We start from the raw sequence: 27,127 nt of genomic DNA, 5'->3' as shown, positions 1-27,127 counted from the left end.
TTTACAAATATGATAATCAAGTAGCATTTTATCAAGGGATCTTATCATAATTTTCAAGTAGCTACTGAAGATTTTTAGGTACCTGAGTAATTTGTGTTGTCAGGATGTCAAGAGATCATGGTATAACAGAACTTTAAAGAAATGATCCTTCAGAAATGACATCTTCAAAAAGGTTTTTGTATGAATCAAAACAAAATGGAAAAGGGATGTGCATGATTGATCCACTATTTCACTTGACTTCAGTGCTTTAATAATTGTGACAGCCAGATTGCCTTCATATAAAAATTATAATCTATTATGAAGATCAGAATATCTTTTAGTATTTGTTCCATAATATATGGTATATGTTTAAGGATTTTACTCTAAATGCCTAAGATCCTGTCTTGCTTTCAAAAAAGGGAGATCATATTAAAACCTGTGAAATAACAAGGTGTTTTTAGTCAGGATTAATACTTTTCTAGTATTGTTAGTTGAATATAAAGTCCTGCATACGATGTTGATAGGAATAGGAAGAAAATGGCAGTGACACAATGTTTTGAAGGAAAATTCTAAAATATTTAGCATGATTTCCTCTATTTTGTCATGATAGAATAACAGTGAGTGGATTTGCCCTCCGAATGTAACCACTAGAAAATTGAACAAAGTACATAAACCAACAGTTTTTAGATCTTGGACAGTAGGCCAATGTGAACTGTAATCCCTGAAAAAAAGGAAATGACTGAATTGGGTTCAGTGACTTCTATTAACATTTTGCCTGGAGGCACATTCTGGAGCATTGTGAAAGAAGGGCAATCTGAAGTAAAACACAGCAGTCTTGGTGAACTGAAGAGATAGGCACCAGAGGTCAAGAAGTTGTGGAGCACAGTTTCATAGAGGAGGTAGCTACACAGTAAAATAGCTCCAGAAACCTGTGAATGGGCCCCTTGAATCTTTACTGAATACTAAGTGGCACATGCATAGGAAGAAATTCCATAAGATAGGCAAAATATGACCAAGGGGTTTTGAAATGAGTATTTTCCTTACTTCACAGGAGAGAGAGCATTGTTTTAACTGCCCAGCCAGAGTGGTGGTGGGTCCTCCCATTATTGGAGGTAGTGAGTAGAGTGCTCAGAAGAGTAACACATTAGTAGTAGAGTTAAATTATTTTTAGAGTACAGATTACTCTAGTGTAGATCCACCCTTAAAAAAAAATAAACACTTAAAAATAAGCCTCAAAAGAATCAATTTGATCCACCAATAATTTAACTGTCAGAGCAAAGCCTGACAGTTTAAAGGAACAAAAGCAAGACGCAAGCACTTAACGATGCAATAATCACAATTCCCAGTATCCAAATAAAATTACTAGACGTAAGATAAAGCAGTGAAGTGTAGCACAAAACCAGAAGGAAAATCAGTTGATAAATATGACAGAGATGGTGAGTTTAAAAGACAAGGATTATCAGATGTCATTAAAATGTTTAGGTATTAAAGGAAAATAACACAATGTGGAGAGAAATGAACAATATAAAAAAGAAAAATTCATTTAATGGATTTAACAGTTTATTATACACTGATTAAGACAATAACAGTGAACTATAAGATATAGAATAGTATTTTTCCAAACTGAAACAGAAAAAAAAAGACTAAATATATAAAAGGGGAATAGAACCACAGGAGTCTATGGATAAATCAAGCAGTTAAATATATTTGGAATTGGAGTGCAGGAAGAAGGAGGTTAAGACTATATATATATATATATATATATTTATTTATATTTATATGTGTATATGTATATATATACATATATATATATAAAAGACATGTGTAAGAAAAGCTTGTCTCAAAGGGTTGTATATTTTATATTCCCATTGTTTTTTGGACATTCTCAAAAAAAACAAAACTGTAGTGATGGAAAACATATATATATATATATATATATATATATATATATGAAATAATAGCCAAATAATTCTAAAACTATAAATCCTAAGATCCAAGGAATTCAGCTAACTGCAAGCAGAATCAACACAAATAAAAAAGTACGATGCAACATCATAATTAAAGTGTTCAAAACTAGCATTCAAGAGAAAATTTGAAAGAACAGTCATCAACATTAAGCAAACCAACAACTCATTTAAAAGTCATTTGAACAGATACTTCACCAGTAACAATATTAGGATGTCAAATAAGCACATAAAAAGATGGTCAATATCATTAGTAGGTAAATTAAGACCACAGTGACTCAGCACTACAAACATACAGAGAGGGTTAAAATGAAAAATAATGATAATACCAAGTGCTGAGGAGAAGAATTTGGAGCAACTGTCATTCTCATTCATGGCTTTGAGAATATAAAATGGCAGCCACTGAGGAAAATGGTTTGGAAGTTCCTTATTAAGTTAAACATTCACTTACCGTATAACCTAGTAATCCCATTTCTTGACATTTTCTCTAGATAAATGAAAACTTATTTTCACACAAAAACCTGTATACAAATATTCTTAGCAGCTTTATTTAACCAAAGCTGAAAAACTCAAGGAACAAACTATTGATAAACCTTACTACTTGGATGAATTCCAAAGACATTGTTGTGTGTAAGAAAAGCTTGTATTAAAGGGTTCTATATTTTATGTTCCCATTGTTTTTTTTTGGACATTCTCAAAAAGACAAAACTAGTAATGGGAAACAGATGAGCAGTGGCCAGGGGTTATGGGTAAGGGGAGAAGGTTACTGCAAAATAATAGTACAAGGGATTTCTTGGGATGATGGAACTATTTTGTGTCTGATTGTGGTGGCCATACATGAATTAATATATGTGTTAAATCTCATAGAAATTTACATACAAAGTGAAAAAACTCAATTTTAATGCATGACAATTTGAATTTTAAATTAAATTTTTTATTATTGGGCAACCCTGTCGGGACCCCTCTCACTCTTGAGAGCTTTTTCTGTATCTTCACTTAATAAACTTCTATTGCTTTACTCAAAAAAAAAATTTATTTGAGAGAGAGAGAAGGCAAGAGAGAGCAGGAATGGTGGGGAGGGGCAGAGGAGAGAGAGAAGCAGACTCCTTGCTGGGCAGGGAGTCCAACGCAGAGCTTGATCCCAGGACCCTAGGATCGTGACCTGAGCCGAAGGCATACACTTAACCAACTGAAACACCCAAGTGCCCCTTATATTAAAATTTTAAAGAACTGTCAGAGGAAAAACACATTACTTACAAAAATAAAAATTATTGCCAACATTTAGTCAGAAACTATGAAAAGCAGAAGATAGATAATGGAACTTCATTAAAGTGCTGATAGAAAAGACTTCCAACCTGGAATTCTTTAATGAAAATAATCTTCAAAAATGAAGGGGAAGGAAAGACTTTTTCAGACAACAAAAGATAAAATTCATTGCCAGCACATCTGTGCTCTAAGAATTGTCAAAAGAAATTTTCCAAGTAGAGTTAAGGATACCAGATGGAAACTTAGACACACACAAAGCAGAGTACAAGAAATATGTGGAGAGATAAAAATTTTTTCTCATTTTTAATGGGTGCAGAAAAAGCATTTGTTAAAATTCAACACCCATTCATGATAAAATATCTGAGAAAAAAAGTCCCACAGGGAACAAACTTAACCTAAAATTGGTACCTACAAAAAAACCAACTGATGTTATATGTAATGTTATATGTAATGTTATATGAAATAGTGAAAAACCAAATGAGACTGAGAAGGGAAAGATTTTGCCTTTCTAACTCAATTTAACCACTTTAATTCAACATTTTACTAGAGTATCAAAATACTAGAGTAAGGCAAGAAGAATAAAAGATATACAGATTGGAATAAGTAGAACTATTTTTAAATGCAGATGAAATTACCATGTATGTAGAAAATCCTAAGGATTGAGAATGTAAAATGGTACAGGTTTGAAAAACAATTTGGTAAGGGGGCGCCTGGGTGGCTCAGTTGTTGGGCATCTGCCTTCGGCTCAGGTCATGATCTCAGGGTCCTGGGATCGAGCCCCGCATCGGGCTCCCTGCTCCGCGGGAAGCCTGCTTCTCCCTCTCCCGCTCCCCCTGCTTGTGTTCCCTCTCTCGCTGTGTCTCTCTCTGTCAAATAAAATCTTTAAAAAAAATAAAATAAAATAAAAATAAAAAAAGAAAAACAATTTGGTAGTGTTTTATAGTTAAGTATTCAATTAAAATTTGACCAAGCAATTCCACATTAATTATTATTTAAGAGAAATGCAAACATATGTCCACATACTTACATAAAATTTTATAGCAACATTCATAATAACCACAAACTGGAAACAACTACTATATATCATTAAAAAGTAATTAAACAAATGCTTGTATTATCCACATGATATAGACTACTACTCAAGAATAAAAAAAAACCTGATACTCAGAAAAATCCATGAATTTCAGAAATATTGTGCAAGAGCAACCTGGCTCAAACAAGTTCATATTGTGTGTTTCCATTTTTATGAAATACTGGAAAAGAACATTTTTTTATAGTGTAGAATGCAGGAAAGTGGTTGCCTGGGGTTAAAGATGTAGAGAGGATTGAGAATAGTCACAAGGGAATTTGTGGGGGTGACAGGCAGGTACATTGTACTGGTGAACACATGGACATATAAATTTATCCTAACTCAGAAATGTGCATTCAGAATGGTCACATTGTATTTTATGTAAACTATCCTGCAGTAAAGTTGAATTAAAATCATAAAACAACTTAGTTATTGAATTTGGGGGATGCATATTTATTCTTAATACATGGAAATGGTAAATATAGAAGTCAAGAGAAAGTCTAAAAACAGACTCCTTGGTTTCATAAGTCACCTTTGGTTACCTTGGTAACTGGAGACATTGCAGAAGAGTCATGGGAACAGATACAGTATTGTAGAATGCAAAGTGTTTGGAAAAGAAGCTGAACATAGACCAGTCATTGGAAAAATGTAATGACGAGACAGAAGAGGAAAAATTGATAGAGGTTCATTTGGCTACGTAGAATTTTATTCGTAGTGACAGAAGGGGAAAAAATCCTTTTGGAGATGTAAAAATGAAGATGCTTGTTAGGGGTAAGAGAAATTAATGCAGAAAGGACATCAAGAAGAGTTCAGACCAAATAGAGAAGTGCACTTTGGGAGGGAGCAGGGACACTTCTAAACTTAAAGGATAATTTATAGGATAGGAATAGACATGGGTTGAGGGAAAAGTAAATGGAATTTTCTGCATCCATTGTTTACTCAATTTACCTTTTAAAGATGTTCTAATTTAGTTTTAGTGGATTCTGTGTTCAAAGGCATAGCTCTTTTTGAATTGGACCTAATATTATGAGCATCTTGTTCCAATTACTTTTTTCCTTACAAATAGGTAGAAATTAAATTGTCCAAAAAATAACACTAATATTTACTAAATGTAGATGTTAACAAAGATTTTTTCATCATAGATAACTTCTAACATGAAAATAATACCTTCTAAAAGTAGAAATCATACTCTTTCTTCTTAAATAAAACTCTCAAACTACATAGTTTAGTGTTTCAATATGGAAATTTTCTTTTAGCCAATAAAAATATTAACAGAAAAAAGACATGCTTTGTTAAGAAGAATGATTTCTTACTAAAGTCCTCAAACCAGTATTATTTTTTCAATCACTAAAATTGACTTTTATACTCATTGACTAGCTGAGCTAGAACTATATTCCAACAATTTAAAATTAAGCATTGATGAGAAGTCAGAGAAAACTATATTTACGAAAGAGTTTACTTAAGAGATATACTCAGAGGTAACACATCATCTCCTAGTCTCCCAGGAAAGAAATTCGAAGTAAAGTGTACAAGAATGCATCTTCTTCACAGCAATAGAAAATAGGAATAACAACATACAAATACAGAGCAGACCACGAGTGGTGATCTAAAAGTCACAGATGGCATAGCTGAACTGTTAAAAGAATGACTGAATGCAAAGAATTTGCCATCAGTGGCAGATAGATTTATCCCTTATTAAGAAATGGATCATCTACTTTGATATGATGATTGGAAAATATTTTTATTTCACAAAATAATAAAGTGTAGTACCTGTGTCATATATTACATGATAACATAATTTAGAATGGGACAAGTTTCTCTTTTCTAATGAAGTTAAAATATTCATATAATTTTTCATTCAAATTAGGACAATTGCAATTGAGAGGGGGCCAATATTTGGAATTACACCCAGGAAACTGGTATGAGCTGGAAAACCAGGATATATGGATGCTTGATATAAAGTTAATAATATGAAGACAAGGTCTATATACTCCATGAAACATACGACATTGAATAAAAGTCCGTTTTTTGAGGGTACACATGTGGTTTGTATTGAGACAGAGAAGTATTTTTACATTGTGAAAAATTTGCCTTCATATTGATTTAGATATAATGTTTACATGCGTAATAAACTACATGAGATCTTCCAGAAACTAAGCTCGAAGTCAATATAGGCTTTTATTTTTTTTACCTTTTGAGATATTTATGCACATTAGATAAATATGTAAATAATTGGGAAAGAAAAACTAAATTGGAAAATTTAAAAGGGGAAATATATTGCTGAGCAGTTCTATCATTTTATAGTGGTTATATTTTCCAGTATTTCAAACATTTTTATATTTTTATTAGGGACATACTATAGTCTAAAATATGAATAGTTTATAGTGTTAATCCTGAGTTTGTTTAGTAGCTGATGGTTGTCTGTGTCGTTCACATTGCTGTAAGAAATATCCACATTTTTTATTGAATTCTGATTTTAGAGTATAAAATGTTACAGACTTTAATTTTATAATATTAAGTTACATGTTTGAAACAACTTGAGAATATTATATACTTTTTTCTTTTGTTTTACTAGATTCGTAGAAAGCATGCACTCAACAAAGTAGAACCATCTATGGCCCTGGGTGGCGGAGATGGATGCAGATGATGAGATATACCTATATGTAAAATTCCAGTAGATTCCTACATAAGAAAAATTGACTATTGTTATAAATTATGGCTCAGCAGCATCTGGCAATGGTGGTAGAAGGGCAGGGACAATTTATTTGCCACATATAAATATCCTTGTGTACCAGTTGGTAGAGTGATTGATGTGGAATAGAAGCTAATTTATGGATTATTTATATAATCCTTTAATTTCAGTTAATTATAGAATCAACAAATGAAATTGATGTATTTCTAGTCATTGAAGAATAGGAGGGATTCAGAAAAGTATTTATATAATTGAATTCTTTTTTAATGACCATGAAATGCTTTCCATTTACCTGTACTTGCCTGGCTGTTCCTCTAAGAAGACTACCTGATATTCTGTGCTAAGTTAGGTTCCCTTGTTATAACCTTTAATAGCACAGTGTGCTTTTTCTCTAGAGCATGTATCAAAATTATAGTAAGTAACCTATGTGTTTAATTACTTGGTAATGTCTCTATCACTTACCAGACCAGACTCCACCAGGTTTCCAGGACCTGCCAGCGTACCCCCAAAAACACTTGTGGTTGGATAGCGGATGGTAGAACAAATGAGATTGTTTTCTATACTCAAGTAGATTTCAGTAATTGGTCTTAATAATCGGAGAGAAGGGTATAATTTAACTTAAAACAAGCAAAAAGCAGAAATTCCTGGTTTACCTTATTGCAACATTGTCTGGAGGATTTTATGAGTGATACTGGCCAATTTTTTAATATTGCACAGGAAATAATATATTTCAATATAATGCTTGAAGTTTTATTTGTATTCTAAAAAACTGATATTTATCTTGATATTGCTTTATTTCCAACTATATTCCTAAAACAAAAGTAAAATAATGGTACAGCATGCACAAAAACACATCATGGATGACATGTTGGTCAGGTTTAAACCTGATGGAGAAACCAGGGACAGAAAAGCACGTATTTGTTCATGAAAATTACGGCAAGGCAGGGGCATTGACTTTGCCAAATACACCTATTCTGCAGAAACAAACAAACAATAAGATCCTAGTCATCCTTGGAAGAATTTTGAACAGGGAGGGACAAAATCAAATATGACTAGAAACAATCTATCAAATTTCTGAAGGCTAAAAGAACGAAAAGATTTTATTGAAAAAATCTGCTTAAATAAAGGTCTAATGTGAACAAGGAAATATTTAAAAAGCACGTTGAAAGACAGTTTCAACTCAGATAAAGAATATTAAGGTGAAGAGAAGCCACGGGCTTCACTTTCTCTACCCAATGCCTATTTCATCATTGTGAATTTGAAATGTACTTATGAATACAATGCAACATAATTGGCCACTTCAGATCCAAAACTAATCCTTGCTAAAACAATTACCAGCCTTTACTGGGCCCATCATAAACCTGAAGCACTTAAGGGCTACAAGCTAAAGCCCTATGAACTCACAGGAACAGATTCTGTAAATGATTTTAATCGTTATGCTACCACCAAATATTGCCTGTCAGTTTTCCCACTTTTCATTCTTGTTTTCAAATCTGGAATGAAATAGAAATCTAATTCCTAAGTAACCAAAAACCCACACTTTCCCGCATCATTTCCTTTCCACTACCATGCACCTACTTACCCTTGTTCCCAGGTTAGCCCAGTAAGACATGAAGGACTTAGAACCATGGGTAGTCAAGCCTCAAAGAACCGTTAGTATCCTTTATCACAGGAGTCAGTGACTTTTTTCACTTAGGGGCCAAAAATAAATAATTTGCTGCCATACAGTCTGTCATAAGTTCTCAATTTTGCCATTGTAGTGAGGAAGTTGCCACACATAATATGTAAAGGAATGAACTTGGCTATAAGTTAAAATTTTATTTATGAACAGTGAAATGTGAATATTACATAAATTTAAGTGTCACAAAATATTTTTATTTCTCTTTTTTTCCCCCAAACATTTCAAAATGTAAAAGACCATTCTTAGCTTGTGGCCCATATAAAAACAGGAGGCAGTTCACCTCTAGTGACGTTCAGACCCTATTAGTGGTATGGTGTAATCAGTAAAGGACCTCCTGATGGTATGTTTTAATGGCATATAATGACGTAGCATAGCATAGATCAGAGTATAGCACACAGTGAGGGGAAGTGTTGATTCGTGAAACATTTCTTTCAGTTATACATACTGAATCAAGAAGTAAAATGTATTGCCTTAGGTTGTAATTTTTTAAAGCTTCAAAATAATCTGCTGTTTACCAGCAAAAAGTTTTCGTGCCAGGGAAGGCAAGTGTCTTACCTGAAGTTTACAGTGATTTAGATTGTCCACTAAAACCACATTTTCAGATTTTCAGTCCAGAGCTGCTTTGACTTAATTAAAAACTAGATTCAGATGAAAGGATTCTGTAATACTAATAAAATCGGGTAAACATAAAAATGAAAATATTTAGAAAGAAGTGTAAGAATTAACTGGTTTGTTACTAACATTCAGATAATAAGTAGTGTCCACCTACATTGTGTTTGAAACACCAGTACAATCAAAGAGAATACATACAGGCACACTTTTTCCTGGTCTGTGATCTCTGCTGTCCACATTTGTTGTTCCTTGTCTCTAGTTTCTGATAGTGAGGTCAGGTGCAGGGCATGTCACCCTTGACCATCAGTCTCCAGTCTGTCCTTCTCAGGTATCAAAACACAGTGTTCCACATTACAGATGCCCCTTAATTAGCTGGAGTTGCTGCAATTCAGGTGGACTCTGGATCCCAAGAAAAATAAGCGCTTTCTACAGTAACTCTTTCCCCAGGAACCTCCTCATTTACCAAGTGAGCATCTTTGGTTTCCTGTAACTATTTCCTAGACCTCACCTCATATCATTCTAGTATTCTTCTAACTAAATGGACTACATTTCATTATGTTTCTCATAAATTATAGAACTTCATAAATTTACTGTTTCTAGTTCCATTACTGCAAAGGACAGTAAGATAATGATTTCATCTTTAATGTTTCTAGTGTACAGTAATGCAAACCAAGATTGTATAAGTTTTGCCATACATGGTTAGATTTTGATCAATTTGATGTTATTTTTTTGGTTTCAATTATTTTTAAGCCAGTAAGTATGTAGAGCTGTTGGCCTCTGTGGATATTTCCTAGAAGACTAAGCTTTTCTCCTTGTGTCTCCTTCAGAGTTATTTTCCTATGTAGCTTCTTTGTTTTCACTGCTTTCTTTGTATATACACTGCCCCTCCATGTAATATCAGTGCTTTTCATCTATTTTTGCTTGGTATCCAGCTAACAGAATTTACTAGATTGGGTATAAAATAAAGTCTAATGTGTGTAATAGAATCCATGAAAGCTGCAATTTAGACTTGTGACCAGTTTTAACAGCTAGAGGATGATTGTCTCCTTTTTCTCCTTCATATGGAAGGAGATGCATAATTTACATGCTATTATCCATGCCCAAAATGTGGTTCTCCCCATACTCAATAGGGTTATTCTAATTACACTAAATCCAACCAAAGATAGTTTTCTGTAAGGATATTACTTTAACTTTGAAACTAATTACTTAAAAAGTCTATACAGGTAATTTCAATAGCTGTACTTTGCAACCTTTGAACTAGAAAATATTCTTGCATTAAACATGTTTTCTATTTACATATTTGTTTTGATATAAAAAGACATCTTAGGTCTAGATACACTGACAAGACTAGAGGAAGTTGTCCATGTCAAACAGATTCCATTTTACAAATTGAATAATACTGTTTGTGATTGCTGATCTTGGAATGATCTCTAAGTCATTTTTCTAAGAAATTAGTAACTGCACATTACTTCAAGTTAAATATTTCCTGTTATTTCTCAATTGCACTATTTTTTTATAATTACAATAGGAATTACTTTAATGACATTATTTATCTTGCTTTCCATGTCAACATCCTATAATGATTCTGAGATAACTCTTGGTCTCTTCACATTAAATTGATTTGTTTATCTGCTTGGAACATAGGCTTCTCTAATACATGACTGTTTCATATTTGTGTTTGGCATATAGTAAGCATACAGTATTGAATCAATGAATGTCATTAATTCTTGGAAATTACTCGCTCTTCACTTTTTTTTTTTTTTTTTTTTGCATTTCTCTGCCCCAGTTTATTCACCCTGACTTGGCCCAGAGGCCAGGTTCATACTCAATATGCAAGGGCTAGACACAAAAGTCCCCAGGACCATTGCTTCAACCTCACTAATATGCCCTTCACCCACCGTCAGGGATAGAACTCTTTAGAGAGAGGAAGAGCACCCCCATTTTGCAGATAGGGAGACTCAGCATCATGCCACTGCTCACCCAACAGGATCTTGCATCCTCATGGCTCCCAAAAGCAAAGCAGAGAGCTTGGCTACCTTAGTCCTTAGTTCTCCCCAGAATTCACCCACTCTCCATTTCACGGAGCCTCTGCTGGAGCTGGTCAACCCCCACCGAAAAGACCATGCGGTGACAGAAGGGGTTATGACCCAGCATCCTAAGACCTTCCAGAGGCTGGGCTGACATTACCCCCTGCCCACCCTGGAAAGCCAACTATGGCTCCTCTGGGCCTAGACAGCCTGATTTCAGGAAAACAGACCAACCTAATTTAACATCCAGTGTTGCTAAAGCCAGAGAAGCACAGCAAGTAGAGGCACAGAGAAGAAAGTGAGATTTTTTTTTTCCCAGCAGTCTTGGAGCACCTCGTCCATTCCTTGCAAGTGTATAAGCACACATCCGCTTTCATCAGAAGCTTAAATCAATATGGTCTGCAACCGCTCCTTTGCCGTGGAGAAGCATGGTTTGTTTCCAAGTGATGTTTTAGAATTCACTTTCTCCTATTCTTCACAGGGTTCTGCCACTGTCATCTCCCCCATCCCCATCTCCCATGTGCCCCAAGGCAGAGTTCAAGTGGGGTTTTATCTTCTTTATCTTCTCTGATCCCACCCCCGCTCCATCCCTGCCACAGTGTGGATCACCAACCCCAGCTCCCCTCCCTCATACTAATTCTCTACCAGTTGCCCTGGCAAAATTGTGGGCAAAAAGCCATGGCAGTCCAGAGCAGCCACCACACTTCGTCCACAGCAAATCCACCATTAGGGACAACAGCCTTAGCAGAGCAAAGTCTAAGAGGAGTGATGGGGAGAGGGTGGAGAGGTGGCCTGGAAAATCTCAGGGGAATGGATTAGCCACAATCCTCAGATAAATACTGCAGGCTAACCCTCTCTCCAGAGCAATGGGACCCCTTAGCCCTGCTCCTGGAGCCCACATGGGGCTGCCCTCTGTTGGAAACAGTGGATAAGCTTCTTTTGGTTGTCCAGGATGGTGTTGAAGCTCTCCTGCAGATGGATCTGCTGGTCTACCAGCTGGTGGGGCAGGCCCCGGCTCCACTGCAGCAGGACCAGGCGGTGGTACATCACCAAGTGCACGTGGTGCTTCTCCTTTCCTGCTCTTTGTAGTGCTCCTGAGCCTTCAGCTGCTGCACAGCCTGGGCCACCGAGGGCAGAAGGGCATCTGGAGGGCCCCGGCCTCGAGGGGTCCCACAGGCAGGCTCAGGACTGCTGCTGGGGCTGTAGGTCCTTAGGGAGCTGCTGGTGTAGCCGTTGTCCTCCAGGGGGGAGCAGACTGTGCTGACACCACTCAACTTCTCAAGCTCAGTTCCAGGGATTTCTGCCCCTTCTGGTGGGCTGCGCACCTCCCCCTCGGGGAGTCCAGGGGCCTGGAAGACCTGGTTGTCAGAGGGCAACTCAGAGGAGCTCCTCATCAGGATGGGCTCCACGTGGCCTGGCATTCCATGCCAATTCTCATTGGCATCTTTGGCACTCGCCATGAAGTTAGAGTTGCTGTCTGGTTGGAGCTCCGGCTGACATAGAGGAACAGGCCCCCCTCAGCCACCCCTCGCTGGCGAACATTTGGTGGCCTGGACGCGCCCGCCCCGGTGCGGCTGGCTCTGCTCCCGTAGACCCCGTGGCGGGAACTCGTCCCTTGGGGCTGGCGGGGAGTGGGGGGGTCCTGGCCTGGGCAGCTTGGCCTGGGGAGCCCCACGGGCCGGGCGTGGGGTGCGGGGCTCCTGGACGGCGCGGCCAGCCCCAGGCCTGGACTCTGGAGTCGGGTGGCCTAGCTCTTCACTTTTTGACAGACTTTTTTTTGTGATTATTTATTTGATTCCATTTTGTTGATTTCCCCATCTATACTGTTTCAAAAGATAATTGCTATTTATAATAGATCTATTATTGCAGGAAGGTTTAGAAGAAATAACAGCACCATTCACTTTTAAATTATGAGTAGGTCTAATATTTTATACTTCAAGTATTATTTTTAAAATTTTTTTTGTTTTTATTTATTTATTTATTTTTACAAGTGTTATTTTTTAATTACAAAGCAATGCCCATGCTGATTTCTTTACTGCATCATTATTGGATTGTATTCTAGTATGTGACTATATAATTTGACTCCAAGATATCATTCTGAATTGTGGATAGGTGTGAGTTTGATGTAGGAGTTTGTTTTTTTGGTGAGTAAAGCCATAGAAGTTTATTAAGTGAAGATAAAGAAAAAGCTCTCCAAAGTGAGAGGGGTCCCGACACGGTTGCCCTGATGTAGGATTTTCTGTTATAGACAAAATTATTTTGTTAATTCAGTGATCTGTACTTTTTGTTTGTATAACCCATGGCATATATTCCCAATAAATTATTGCTTAGATGGGATCATATGCTTATAAATAATTTCTGTAACTTTTGAGAATAGCTTCAATGTTATAAAATTTAAGGATCTTCCAAGTTCCAAGAACTTCCTATTTTTTTTACTAAAAATGAATAAAACTGGACTGGTTACTCATCTCTATTTAATATTTTGCCCTAAATGCAGAGTTTAGTAAAGAAAATCAGCTTTGGTCACATTGGAGAATCTGAGCACAGATAAGGAACTTTGTGAACTTTATTTTCTCAGAGTACTTCAACAATTTAAGCCTGTAATTATTGGATAAAGTTTATGCACTTTTGAAAATAAGTGAGGTTCATCTGACTGATTTCTACTTGAGTCTGTCTTAACCTTTTTTTTCTGCTGTATGCCATAATCACAATAATTATTAAATGATATCCTTTTACCAATTATGTTTCTTAGTTTTTTTAATTTTAGACTTATGAATGCATTATTAAAAGAAATGCATAGTTATTCCCATTTTGCATTATATTTAAGTATTTGAAAGAGAAAGAGCCAGTGTTTATCTGAACTCCAAAATAAAGAACCTAAAGGTGTATGTTCCCACAAAACAACTTTAAATTTGCAAACTTAAAATTATTGAATGTATTTATTTGAGGATGTAAATCAATGAAAGTCAAAATTTGGGTAGTTTGGAACTATAACTATATAAATTATACATTTATATACACTATGTTTAAAAGGAGAATCCCATATTTTATAGAATGTAAGTTTTATTTTTAATATGAAGGCATCAGTTTAGCCATTTTTATTCAACTGTAATCATTCATGTGATTTAATTGTATGACTAACTTGAAATATTCTCTACTCTTTTGATTATTAATATTTCTTGAAATGAAATACAGGGCTAAAACACATGTATCATTCTTAATGATTATTTTGGACTAAAGTCTTTTCTTGGGTAATGTCAAAATTTGGGCAAGACATAGTTTAGTAGTTTTAGAATTTAACTGAGGCTTTTTGGAATTTGAAGGAGCACAGGGAAGGGAGAAGAAAATTGGTGTAGGGAAGTGAGATAGGAATAACAATTGGTTCTATAATTAAATTTAACCCAAAGAGAATTGAGGGATCCAGATGATTTATGATAGTGAAAATGTCTCTTATTTCCCTTATTTCATCCTTTTTCATTGCTGTTGTGATTAAGTCAGGAAGTCAAGAAAAGGGCAAGACACTCAGGTCAATCACTTTTGTAGTGGAAACCTGAGTCTAATACTATGAATCAAAGTGCTTAATGAAAACTTCAAAAATAATTAAGTTATTTTGAGGCATAGTGCTTTGTTGTAATTTTTTCAGTATAATGTTCTCTAGAACCCTTCATAAATACATTATCTTTGTAACTGGGCTTTAGCTCCTTGTGGTCAAAGACTGTATCATCTTTGTGCATACAGCAGTGGCTTACTTACAGTTCCATAAATAAATTATTTAAATGAAAATGTCTCAAGAGATAACCAACTCAAAACTTAATTAATCCCAAATGATTTAGAAGTTGTAATCTGTTTTTTTTTATTTTTTTTAAAGATTTTATTTATTTGACAGTGAGAGATACAGCAAGAGAGGGAACACAAGCAGGGGGAGTGGGAGAGGGAGAAGCAGGCTTCCCACTGAGCAGGGAGCCCGATGCGGGGCTCGATCCCAGGACCCCGGGATCATGACCTGAGCCGAAGGCAGACGCTTAACGACTGAGCCACCCAGGTGCCCCTGTAATCTGTTTTTTAGTATGTGTAAATGAAAAATGATACTAAAATGGAACATGCAAACAGAAGTTTAAAGTCATATGGAAACAAGAAAAGAATGACATTGGACATTAGGAATTTGCCAGAACATTTCCCCTGATATGACATTTTTGATGGGCTAGCAGAAAATGACCATTTCTAAAGCATAAGTAACAAAAGAGTAAATTTGTGGCAGTGTTTTATATTTAATAGCTGTTAACAGTGCCATTAGAATACTCTCTTCAGCTCAGCTCATATTATAATCAGATCACTAATAAATATCTATGTGTTAACCATTACTATATCTTCATTTTTTAATTATAATCTATCATTGTGTGGAAGAAATATCTATGAGTTTTAGGAACTTCAGCCCTATCACTATGCAAACATTCTTAGCAGGAGCAAAACTGTAAAAAAAGAAAATATATCCTCAGTCTATAAGATTCCTAGGCTATATCAACATAATAACAACAAAAAATAGAATTAATTTAAATAAATCAGTCAAAATGATTATTTGGATATTGTGTAACTACAGTTACAATTAATTTTATATCTGATCAAGCTACATACTTTAGATTTACAGCTTAAAAGCACTTAGCCATCCATTCCCATATAGAAATAGATTTTTAGTTCTGAATATATGGAATTTACATGGGGAAAGGTACAATATCAAATTACTTTGAAATTATAATTAATATTAATATTAATTTATGCATCTTTCAAAATACTTCATGTGAGGGATGGGGTGGCTGGGTGATAGACACTGGGGAGGGTATGTGCTATGATGAGCGCTGTGAATTGTGTAAGACTGTTGAATCACAGACCTGTACCTCTGAAACAAATAATACATTATATGTTAAAAAAAAAGAAAGAAGATAGTAGGAAGGGAGAAATGAAGGGGGGGAAATCAGAGGGGGAGACAAACCATGAGAGACGATGGACTCTGAGAAACAAACTGAGGGTTCTAGAGGGGAGGGGGCTGGGGGATGGGTTAGCCTGGTGATGGGTATTAAAGAGGGCACGTTCTGCATGGAGCACTGGGTGTTATACGCAAACAGTGAATCATGGAACACTACATCAAAAACTAGTCCATGGCGCACTGGGTGTTATACGCAAACAGTGAATCATGGAACACTACATCAAAAACTAACTAGTATGGTGATTAACATAAAATAGTAATAAAAAAATATTTCATGTGAGAATACCACTGATTTCTCACTTTTAAAAAGCTGTCACATTTTAAAAATTTTAATAAATGCCTGCAGTGCCTTATTCAAAACCTTAGAGCCAAATGTGTCTTGTAATGTAGATACTTTGGGACTCAAGAAAGGTAATAGGTACCTATATGTGTTATTTCATAGAATCTTCACAGGAGTATGAGGTAGCTTGTTAATCAAACACCTCAATATGTCTTCAGTAATACATAGAGACATTCACACTAAGTGGAATAAAGATTATAAAGAGCTTCCTACTAGGTGAAATGTTGCTGATAATTGAGTTTGTGACAATCTTACGAGAAAGCTTTTCTTTTTCAGAGCTTTTTGGATTTGAAATTATAAAGCATCATAGATACATATTTAAAATAATTTCCCCTGCAGTTTTAAGAATCTGTAGATGCATATGTGAGTATGTGTGCCTATGTATGTGTTCTCTCTCTTCCTCACACACATACACACGTACACATGTACCCACACACCTTGCGATAAGTAGTTTTTGTGGAAGACAGCCAAGCTCATTGGTTTTATGTGTTGTGTGGCTGCTTTTGAACCTACAATGGCAGAGTTGAGTAGTTGTGACAGAAACTTATGGCAGCCACCAAAGCCAAAATACTGTATCTGTGCCTTTACAGAAAAAGTTTGCTGACCCCTGACATATGTGATATGTCCAGAGACTTCAGTCTTGTTCCTATTCTAAAGACATTAAGACTGCCATAAATTAACATAACATAATAAAAAAAAAAAGGCTATAGAATATTGGAATACACAGATAAAAAAAAAGACTTCGATAAGTTGGTGATAACTGAGTTTTTAACGAACTAGAGTAAATTGATGAATGAATGAGCTCTCACTGTCTTCACAGTATTTGGGGGGTTTTTTCACTTAAAATTTGTAATCTAAATATAAAAATAAGCTATAATGGTTTAATTGCACTTAAGCTTTTTCTTAGAAAATGAACTTAATGTTACTTTAGTTTCTGTAAGGTAATATTATAATTATTTCCATTGGTAGTGCAGTTTTAAATTAAAATCTCTGGACAAACATGAAATTTCAAGTAGTACTATTACCTATGCACATATTAATATTAGTTGTAGCAATAATAATTAATATTCAGGCCATTATTATTATTTCAAAGGATGTTTAATAGTGATTTTTTTGTTTGGTTTCGGTTTTTTTTATTTTAAATTAGAAAGCCACACAAATTACTTGGTTTGCTAATTCTTGTTTTGACCTTAAGAAGTTCAGATGACTTAAACGGTAGAACTGAAAGTAGTTATTTACATACAGGATCACACAGAGTGAGACACAAGGAAACAAATTGCATATTGCAGATAAAAAAGTAAAAGGCTGGTAAAAAACAAAGGAAATTGCTATTATGCTGATAGAGATGTGTAAGTATTGCAGAGGTCATAAAAGATAGACACTTTGTGGTTATACACTGTATTTTAGAATGCTTCATAATGCTTTATAAAACTACATAGAACAGAGAATTTCAAAGAAATCCCCAGCTGTACACTGATGATACTCAAGCAAATGAAGCATAGTGAGCCTGTGCAATTCCTTTCAAGGCCTATGGTGCTAATTCAGCATTTGTTACTAAGATGAAACTATTTCAGTGCCACTTAATCTCTACTAATTTTGGGATTTAAGGAAGTTAAAATCCTTAGAAAGTTATTTAAAAAGTAAGTAGTCCCGGGAAGACTTGATTTTTGAAATTCAAATTACCAGAATAGTCATGTCTGTTTGATGGAAAACTAACTTGTATGTTTTATTGTGAGGAGAAATGGAAAAATCTAGATCTTAAAACTATTTGTAGGATTATTACTGGTAGTCTACTAATGGGACTCTTAAAAAAATTACACAATTATATTTTCCTCAACTATGCTATGCTATCTGCCTGATTTGTTTATATCTGGTTTGTAAGAGTTACAGCATCTATACTTAAAAAAAAAACACTCCTAAAGCTCAACATTAATTTTTTTGCCTATATTCCTAATTTCATCCAGAATGAAAGCCAGCACTCTCTTTCCACATACCTTCTTCATTTGTTTTCTCTAGCTCAGGTAAAAAGTGTCATCATTCAGCGTTGCTCCTTTACCCTATCCTTTAAGCTCATATTCCATTGTCTAAAAATATTGTATTGTTTCATTCCAAAATGGCTTTCAAATCTTCCTCTATTTGCATTGCCACTGCCTTCAGCTCAGGCTGTCATTATCTTGACTAGACTTTGCAGTTACGGATTTCATGCTATATACTGACAGAAAGGGATCTTTCCAAATAGATGGGATTATGTCTGCCCCCTGGTTAGAGTCCTTCAGTGACTCCCTGTTTGCCACTAGGAATCCACGCCATATATGGCCCTGCTTCCTGTCTCCCTCTCTGTCTTCATTTCCACTCCTTGCCTTCCATCCTCTGAACAACCCAACATAATATTCCAACCCTGTTTTACTAGCTATTTCATGTTTCTTTATACCTCTCATATTTCTGTTGCCTTGGATGACTTTCCCTTCTTTCTTTTTTTGCCCAGATAAGCTCAACAGCATCCAACTGATATATCACATACCCTATAAATTCTCCTCAGCAGAGTTTCTCACTACCTTTCTGCGATTCTAACACTTTATGCTCTCTGTGTATCTCCTAGGATTCTATATCATGGCTATTTGTTTACAAAAGCTGTGCCACTTTCCTCACTTCTTTTTATACTTAGTACCTGACATGGTATTTAGCACATTAGACATTACACTCAATAAATGCTTTTTGAATGAATTGGGGGCTTATTCCCCAAAAATTACTCTTATTTTTTTCTCAAAATCTTATTTTTTTCCCTCTATCACCTACAGAAGTTACTCAGTGAATGGTGGTCTCTAGATTTATTCATTTAATTGGCATTTAATGAGAGTGTACTCAGAGCCCTGCCCTAGTCATAGATGTCTGTGAGTCTCCTCTCTTGGAAGAGGGCCCTTGCTGAAAGAAAATTCTGACACTGCTTAGAAGATGAGTCCTACTTATGGGTGTATTTACTTTCTTTTTAAGATTTATTTATTTATTATTTATTTGAGAGAGAGAGTGTGTGTGAGCAGGGGGACGGGCAGAGGAAAGGAGAGAGTACTCAAGCAGACTCTCTGCTGAGCGTGGGGCTGGAAACTGGGCTAGATCCAAGGACCCTGGGATCATGACCTGACCAAAACCAAGAGGTGGCCACTTAACCAACTGAGCCACTCTGGCATCCCTATGCATGTGATATCTTGCTTGGAGTATGATTTCTTGGTTGGACTATTATTCCTTGCTTATCACTGTAAGGCTTCACACCCTTTACCTCCTACTGTGAGGAACATCCTGCTAGAGATGGACTTTCCCCACACTATTTTAAAGCTGTGAAAGGCTTTTAACTTGATCGAATTCTACAGATACATAAAGTCAGACGCACAGATAGAAGAGTCTGACAGCTCTGTAGTAAAACAGCATTACTGTACCTTGCAGTATTCCTTGTATTAAGAAAGATAGCTTTGTCCCAAAGGTCAAACTTCTAACTTCATATTCATCTTACGTTTTAGTGGGTTTTGGTGGGGTTTGGTTTATTTTGTTGTTTATGGTGAGGAAGTGTCGTTGTGAAAATAAAACTGACTTCTTACCCCTAGTAGGGGGGGGAACCTAAAAGAACTGCCAGTGTTTGGGATGATGGTTTACTTGGTTCTATTCATTCTTTGCTTTTTGCATCTGGACCACCTCAAATTTGTCCATCTAATTAATCTTCTCAAGTGCTTGTATGTTAACCACTCAGTTAGCTGACCTTATCTTTCAACAGTGCAGTTCATAATATATTCAAAAACTCTTCCTAGATAGTTTTCTTCACTGTTGAATACCTCCTTTACATACAAGCCCCCTTTTGCTCACATATTTATTGTCTTCGCTGCAGGTGTTAATTTCATACTGGTAACTTGTATGGTATAAAGTATTGGATTAGTATTCCTAGTCAGAATATTTATTTTGGTGAATGTATATATGCTGAAGAAAATATTCTATTAACTGACAGATGCTTCTAACTAGATTTTTGATAGCGAGGCAAATGTGTACAGCTCCTTTGGGGGATACTTCTCAGTTGACAGGGTGGGATAAGTGATGATGGAATAAGAATACTAAGGCTTAGCGTCATTTCCCCCATTTTATAACTTGCACTAAATTCTTCCTCTTTCAAAAACATTTATAATTTTACTGCTTTCAATCTTTATTTATCTTTGAATTTTGATAGCCCTCAATCCCGCTTTCACATACCGCCTATATTCTACTCATCCATCTCCCAAACAATTAAGGTCTTTCAGATTTTTCCTTTGTTCCCTTCTCCCTCTGTGCTTTTGCTAAAGATAGTGCTTTTTTTCCCCATGTCTGACCAACACATGCTACCTTCTCCAAGAAAACTCAAAACCATCCCAGTTGCAATTAACCATTATGACCTATCACATAGAGACATATTGCCATCCTATTCATATTTAATTATTTTTATAGCTCTGCAGCAAACATCAAATGAACTTTCAAGTTAGGTGACTTGAATTTGGGTTCCAATTCTCCCACTTACTGAATGATACCTCTTGGGCTAGTCACTGAATCTTAATTTTTTCTATCATATGAGGTAATAATAACTAACTCAAAGAGTTATTAAGAAAATCAAATGAGATAGCATACATAAAAATGATTTGTAAATGATAAAGCCCCAGGTAAATGTTAGATAATCTTAGATTTGAATTAAAACATGGAGCACATAGGAAGGTGTAGATAATGTCTTATCCATTACTATAAATTCCTCAGTGCTAACACTATACTTTGCTCATATGAGTAGATGCCAAATGAGTTGATTTGATTATGAATTTCTTGCCAGATACAAAAAGGATAAAATCAACCTGTTTGAAATACGCACTTATAAAATATTTGCCTTATGCTTATGTAGCTTGAGTATTTATAGCATCACTAGATAAATGTGGCTTTCTTGAGCTGAGCTAATGATTAAAGTTAATACAAAACCATGTTTATTCCTACATCTTAAACCTTCAGTTATGGAGACTTCTTTATTGAGAAAGTGTGCAAGAATAGAATATCATCAGACATTGCTTGTATTTTTAGTATCTCTAATAAAAAGCATTGGAGTTGCATACTCGTTTTAATAATACTTTTGTTAACACCTAGAAATACTTCCAACCAAAGTGATTGTGTAATATTTGGAAGTTGATAAGGCTTCCAGAATTGCCCCTGCTTGTGTTCTCATTGTCAAGGTTAGATTTTTTTTTCTTTTTAAGGAGAATCCATTAGTTCATTCTGTTTAAAGCTAATTAGGCAAAACATACTAATATAGTGTGTGGATCTATGAAGTTGAAATCACAATGGCCATACTGTTTGAAAATTGCAATTTTGCTCTCCTTGTTAATTGTTGTCATGTCCTTTGAACAAAACATTGATGGAACATGTTTATATTTTCTGTGTGGTACAATTTGTAAAAATTATGAACATTCTTGTTACATAGGAGTTTTTTAGAAGTTCATTTAAAATATCAGTCTGTGAGAAATTAATGCAATTGCATGTTTTTCCTAATTTTTACTTTAAGTTGTTATGTATTTAAAAAATTCTAATACACAGAATAAATATATGGTGAGTAATTCTTTATATAGTCATCCTTTATTCAGCTTGCAGTCTAAAATCTAAATTGATATAGAGTACAAATCATAATTATGATTCTTTTGCTATGCATAGTCCTTTGGCCTTTTCCTTAGTTTTTCTTTGTCAGAATTTCAAATAGTTGAGTAGCCAACAGGTGATAAATGTCCCATTAATCTTTTTGACTCTCTAGCTCCTGAGCATGAGAATTGCTGATCAATTACAGCAGTTGTCTCTTAAATGAGCTTTTCACATCTGCCTCTTATTTCATTAGTTAACTGTCTGCCCAAAGATCTGATAAGATGGAATACTAGTGCCTTTTTACAGCTTTTTTTCTGTCATGTGTACAATAAGGATAGGGTCGTTAGCAGGGTGGGCACAAAAGGGTATTTATCCACTACCTACAATAAATATACATGCTAGAGCCTAGAAGGCATTTGAGACTATTTATTGAAATCACCTTAAGAAGAAAAAACTGGTTTCACCTCACCTTTCCGTTTAGCAACAACTAATGTAAGACCATGGCATTTCTTGCTATCCAGTGCTTTTACTGATTACTTTTGTCCTCATTGAAAAAAAAAAGCAAACATTAATTTTTTTAAAAAGTGAAAAAATTTAAAACTCTTTTTTACGTTAGTAAGCATCATGATTATATACTCTCACCCCAAGATTGTTCTTAATCCTTAGTCACATCTTCCTCCATTGTTGGCACTTTAAGAAAAACTACCAATCATGATCTGCTTTCTTGCTTTTTTATTACATGTTATTCAGCAGTCATCCTTTCAATTGGGAAATGTCTTGATGAATAATTAAGGTTTAAACTGTTTATAGGAAGAATATTTTCTTATCTGTAGTATGGGTATAATAATAGTATGTAATGGAGTAGAAATAAGAATTAAATGACACTATGAATATAAGGCACTCAGCACAGTGCCTAGCACACAGTAAGTGATCAATGAGTAGTAGCCATTATTATGTACAAATTATAACATTTCATTCTTTTCTCTTCTGATGGCTGTTCAGAGACTTTGGAAACAGAACAGTGGAAGATTTTATAAATATTGCTTAACATATTAATTGTGTGTGAAATTCATTTTTTAATATTTTAAAAACATTTAACAACTGACAACCTATGGGGAGTTATTTATTTGTAAATTATTTTAATTTTGTCTTTTAGAAGAAAATTTAGGAAAATCTTCACCTTTTATTGCTCCTTACTCCAGGAGACAATCACATAGGAAATGTCATTGGATTAAAAGTAGCTCTAACAAGCTCACCAATTCCGATAACTACCTTCCACCTTATTTAAATATAAGAAATGCCTTGACCAAATAAATAACCCAGCATAAAGTCAGTTTTTAGTATGTTTTCTACATCTTCTTGAATATCTGAGTATTTTGAAATTAATGCCATAAAAAATATGTGTTAGTGAATGTTTCCATTTGTTTTATTTTAGGAGTTTTATTTTAAAGAAAGTTTTTGTAAATTAAAATTACATAATGAATTAACTTGGAATGATGATTTCTACCATGGTAATTTCATTTTGTTCAACCTTTCTTTGTTGCAGGCCTCGTTTGTATGAAGTCTAGCACATCTGTGGTTGAGCTTGTTATGCTGCTTTGTTCTCAGGTAGGAAATCTCTTCCACTGGATTACATTAAACTACATGAGGTGTTTTTTTTTTTTATGTCATTAGCAGTAGGATGCATATATATGTATATGTTTATATATTTTTAAAACTTCCATTTCTTATCCCGTCGATGAAGAAAATAATTTAAGATATATTTTTATGTAGATGATCATACCATGTAAATATTGATTCAGTCTCCCTCTCCCTTCTTCCGCTCTCTTTAGCTGTCTTATTCTTGCCCACCTTCCTATCCTTCTATTGTCCCCTCTTTGCAAAAAACATATATATATAGATGTGTAGGTGTGTATACATATATATATATAAAATCTGTTAAAGATCTTTTGATACCCTTCTTTACATTCCACCTTTTAAAAATGGTACAGTAGAATTTATACTTCTGACATTTATTATTACATGTTTTCTTCTTTAGATTACAGATAATGAAAACAAAGTCTTTTTCATGCAATAGCCGTAGTATAAAATATAGCTCATTAGTGAGTGGTCTTTGATACAATACCTTGTTGCTTTCTTTTTTTAATGTAATTTGTATATTTCTGTGTAAATTTTAAAAATCTACTTATGCTATTTATCTTTAATAATCAGATTATTTAAATAGAATTTGTAGTTGTTGGGTATTCTTTCTTTTTAGCAGTTACGAGAAACTAAAAATATATATATAACATTTTTCTGATAACTGAAATTAGGGACCCAGTGGTCTTTCTTCTTGCCAGCTCTGTCAAGTCCCCTAATGATCCTGATTTTCATATAAGTACTAAATATTTTGTAATGTGAGAACAAGAAAGACAGGTTATATATGTTTACAATAAGTAGTTATTACATTTATTCCTAGTTTCCTCAATAGAAAAATACATCTAAACTGTTTCTAGTTACTGACCTTGAGGTCTGCCCAAAGCCGCAGCCAACTCCCAAATAAACAATATGGCTTCAATTGATCCTTTAAAATATTAGTAAACACAAAACAACCAAAACTTACCTATTGATTTCCAGTCTTCAGGCTTACTTTCTTCAAGAATATATTCATAGGGAAACCATTAGGTCCATTCCCTCCTTTTCAGCCAGGAAGAATATGAAGAATATTAATAAGAAAGAAGTTAAAGAAAACAGCATCCCTGGCAGGAGTTCATCTGCAGGGCGTTTGAGAATTGTTACCTAATGCCAGAGTCCTGAGTTCAAGAGACATTCTGAGAGATCTGTTCAGGCCTTTTAGGTTCTTGATGATGCACATTTATTAAAAAAAAAAAAAAAAGTGCTTTTGTGGAGAAAAAAGTAGCTTAAAATTCCTTCTTTAGCTCAGGGTTTTACTGCAGTTCTGAGAAATAAAGAAGAATGTAGCATTAGGGTCTAGTGTCTTTTATGGCCTCATCATCTAATCATAGGTTTAACATTACTCATTTGCTGGCTCCAGGAATTCCTGCCATTAAGGGCCCTAGAGATGAAACTTTGCCTCAGATATTGATTGAAAGGAAGAGTGAGAAATTTCAGCACTCTATGCAGTGCACTTTCTTTCAGTGTTTCGGCAAAGCAATATTATAAACATGTCTCTCAGTTTGATTTTTAAGTTGAATTTTTTAAATAATTCAGAGTGTATTTAAATATACAGTGGTTATATAGTGGTTAATTGATTAAATATACCTCATTTAAGTGACTACAAAATGTACGTTTGTAAAAAATAGTTCCAGTTGTTTTGCTATTTTGTTAAACTGAAGTGTTGCTTTCCACAAAATATTTTTAAAGAAATAACTGAGTAATAATCTTTCTTTAATACAGTTCAAGTGGGAGGAATTTATTATTCTACTGTGAAATTAGCTTATAAAACCATCTTTGACAATCATTAATTATTCCATGGATGTATAAAATCTTGGTTTTAAGGACCCACAAAAAAATACACACGCCTTTAAAATTTCTTAAAATAATCTGTCATTTTTCTCTACCACTCAAATTCAAGATGATCTATATCCTATTTTCATCCATTAGCAGGACAACTGTAGCAGTAGCAGACTTCTGATAAAGAAAAATAAATACAGTTAATGATGCTATGGAGCTTGCTTGGCCTAGCACTCTCCAAAGCTGGGTTCTCTTATACAGGCCTTAATGCATCTCTTGGACAATGGAGCTGATCCCAGGAGAATTAGCAAAGTTTGTAGGGCTGTCTGTGCCAAGGCACAAGGCAATCCTGAGGAATCCTTAAAGCTACAGAGTTCTGAGTTGTCCTTTTGTTTTATCGTACAGTCAGCTTTTTGTAAATATTTATAGCTCTGTGTTGTTATGATTTATTATAATATTTTGATTATATTATGTTATTAGAATTCCAATGTAAATGGAATTTTCCAGTTTCTTTATTTGCTTAAAATGTGTTTTTCTTTTTCCAAATTTAAACTATTGAAGGATGAAATTTTGTTTGGGGAGACTAGGTAGCTAGGGGTTGAAAAAGGAAAAAAAATGCAACATTTCTCTTAATATTTGTTTTTCTTTCATTTGCTACAATACATTAGATGCTTTTATTTTTATGCTTTTCATTTCGGAAATTTCATGTTAATGACTATTATTAAGGATATCAGTTTTTCTTTCCTTCTTATCTGAGCTCCTGAATAAACTTACTATTGCCACTGGTTTGTGTGCAAAATATGGTCTAAATTTACATGAGATCATATTACAAGTGTCTGAAGGTACTTGTCAAGGATAATTCAGTTCATATGGACAGTCTTTTAAACTCCAAGGGACATGCCATCCAGTCTACCCCCCAGTGGAATTTCAGGTCTCTGTAGAGAACATATTTTAAGTTTTAAGAAGCGATTAGCATTATCATTATATCGCATTTATTGCTCCAGAAATACCCAAAATATTTTTTACTGTATTTTGGATACTTTTCTTCTCCATGCAGATCTTATGACACAAGAGTAAATTTTAAGAATTAACTATTAATTCTTCTTCCCTTTAAATTTGTATTAAACTTGTACTTAGTATCTTTTTTAAAAAAATGGTTTCTTATCATTTGGAAGTAAAATGAACAGAAATAAATTAAAATTAGTAAAATAATTAATATATACTGTTTTAACAAAATCATTGCTTAATCAGTTAAGTGCAGTGTCTCCTACAGAGTTCTTCAGAGTATCACAGGTCTGATACTTTCTTCTGTCAACCTTTTTTTTCTTTTTTTATGTTTTGCAATCAGATTTGGTTGAGGTGCTTTATGTTATTCTATATGTGTACCTTATTTTTCCATTACATTATTCTGAGTGTATTATGTTCTTTGATGAATAGCAGG

General features: G+C 34.6%; 1 protein-coding gene and 1 pseudogene across 1 annotated transcript in view; one reads left to right on the top strand and one right to left on the bottom strand.

The window, feature by feature from the left end:
- Window positions 1-27,127, top strand: part of NBEA (neurobeachin) — a 748,838-nt gene that overhangs the window by 319,635 nt on the left and 402,076 nt on the right. Inside the window, 1 exon segment of the mRNA XM_044913201.1 lies at window positions 23,780-23,841. Within this exon segment, the coding sequence (XP_044769136.1) occupies window positions 23,780-23,841 (62 nt within the window).
- Window positions 12,167-12,804, bottom strand: LOC110570191 (annotated as a pseudogene).

Source organism: Neomonachus schauinslandi, chromosome 3 (assembly GCF_002201575.2).
Source record: "Neomonachus schauinslandi chromosome 3, ASM220157v2, whole genome shotgun sequence".
Taxonomy (NCBI): Eukaryota; Metazoa; Chordata; class Mammalia; order Carnivora; family Phocidae; genus Neomonachus; species Neomonachus schauinslandi.
This window is presented reverse-complemented; position numbering and strand designations above follow the sequence as displayed.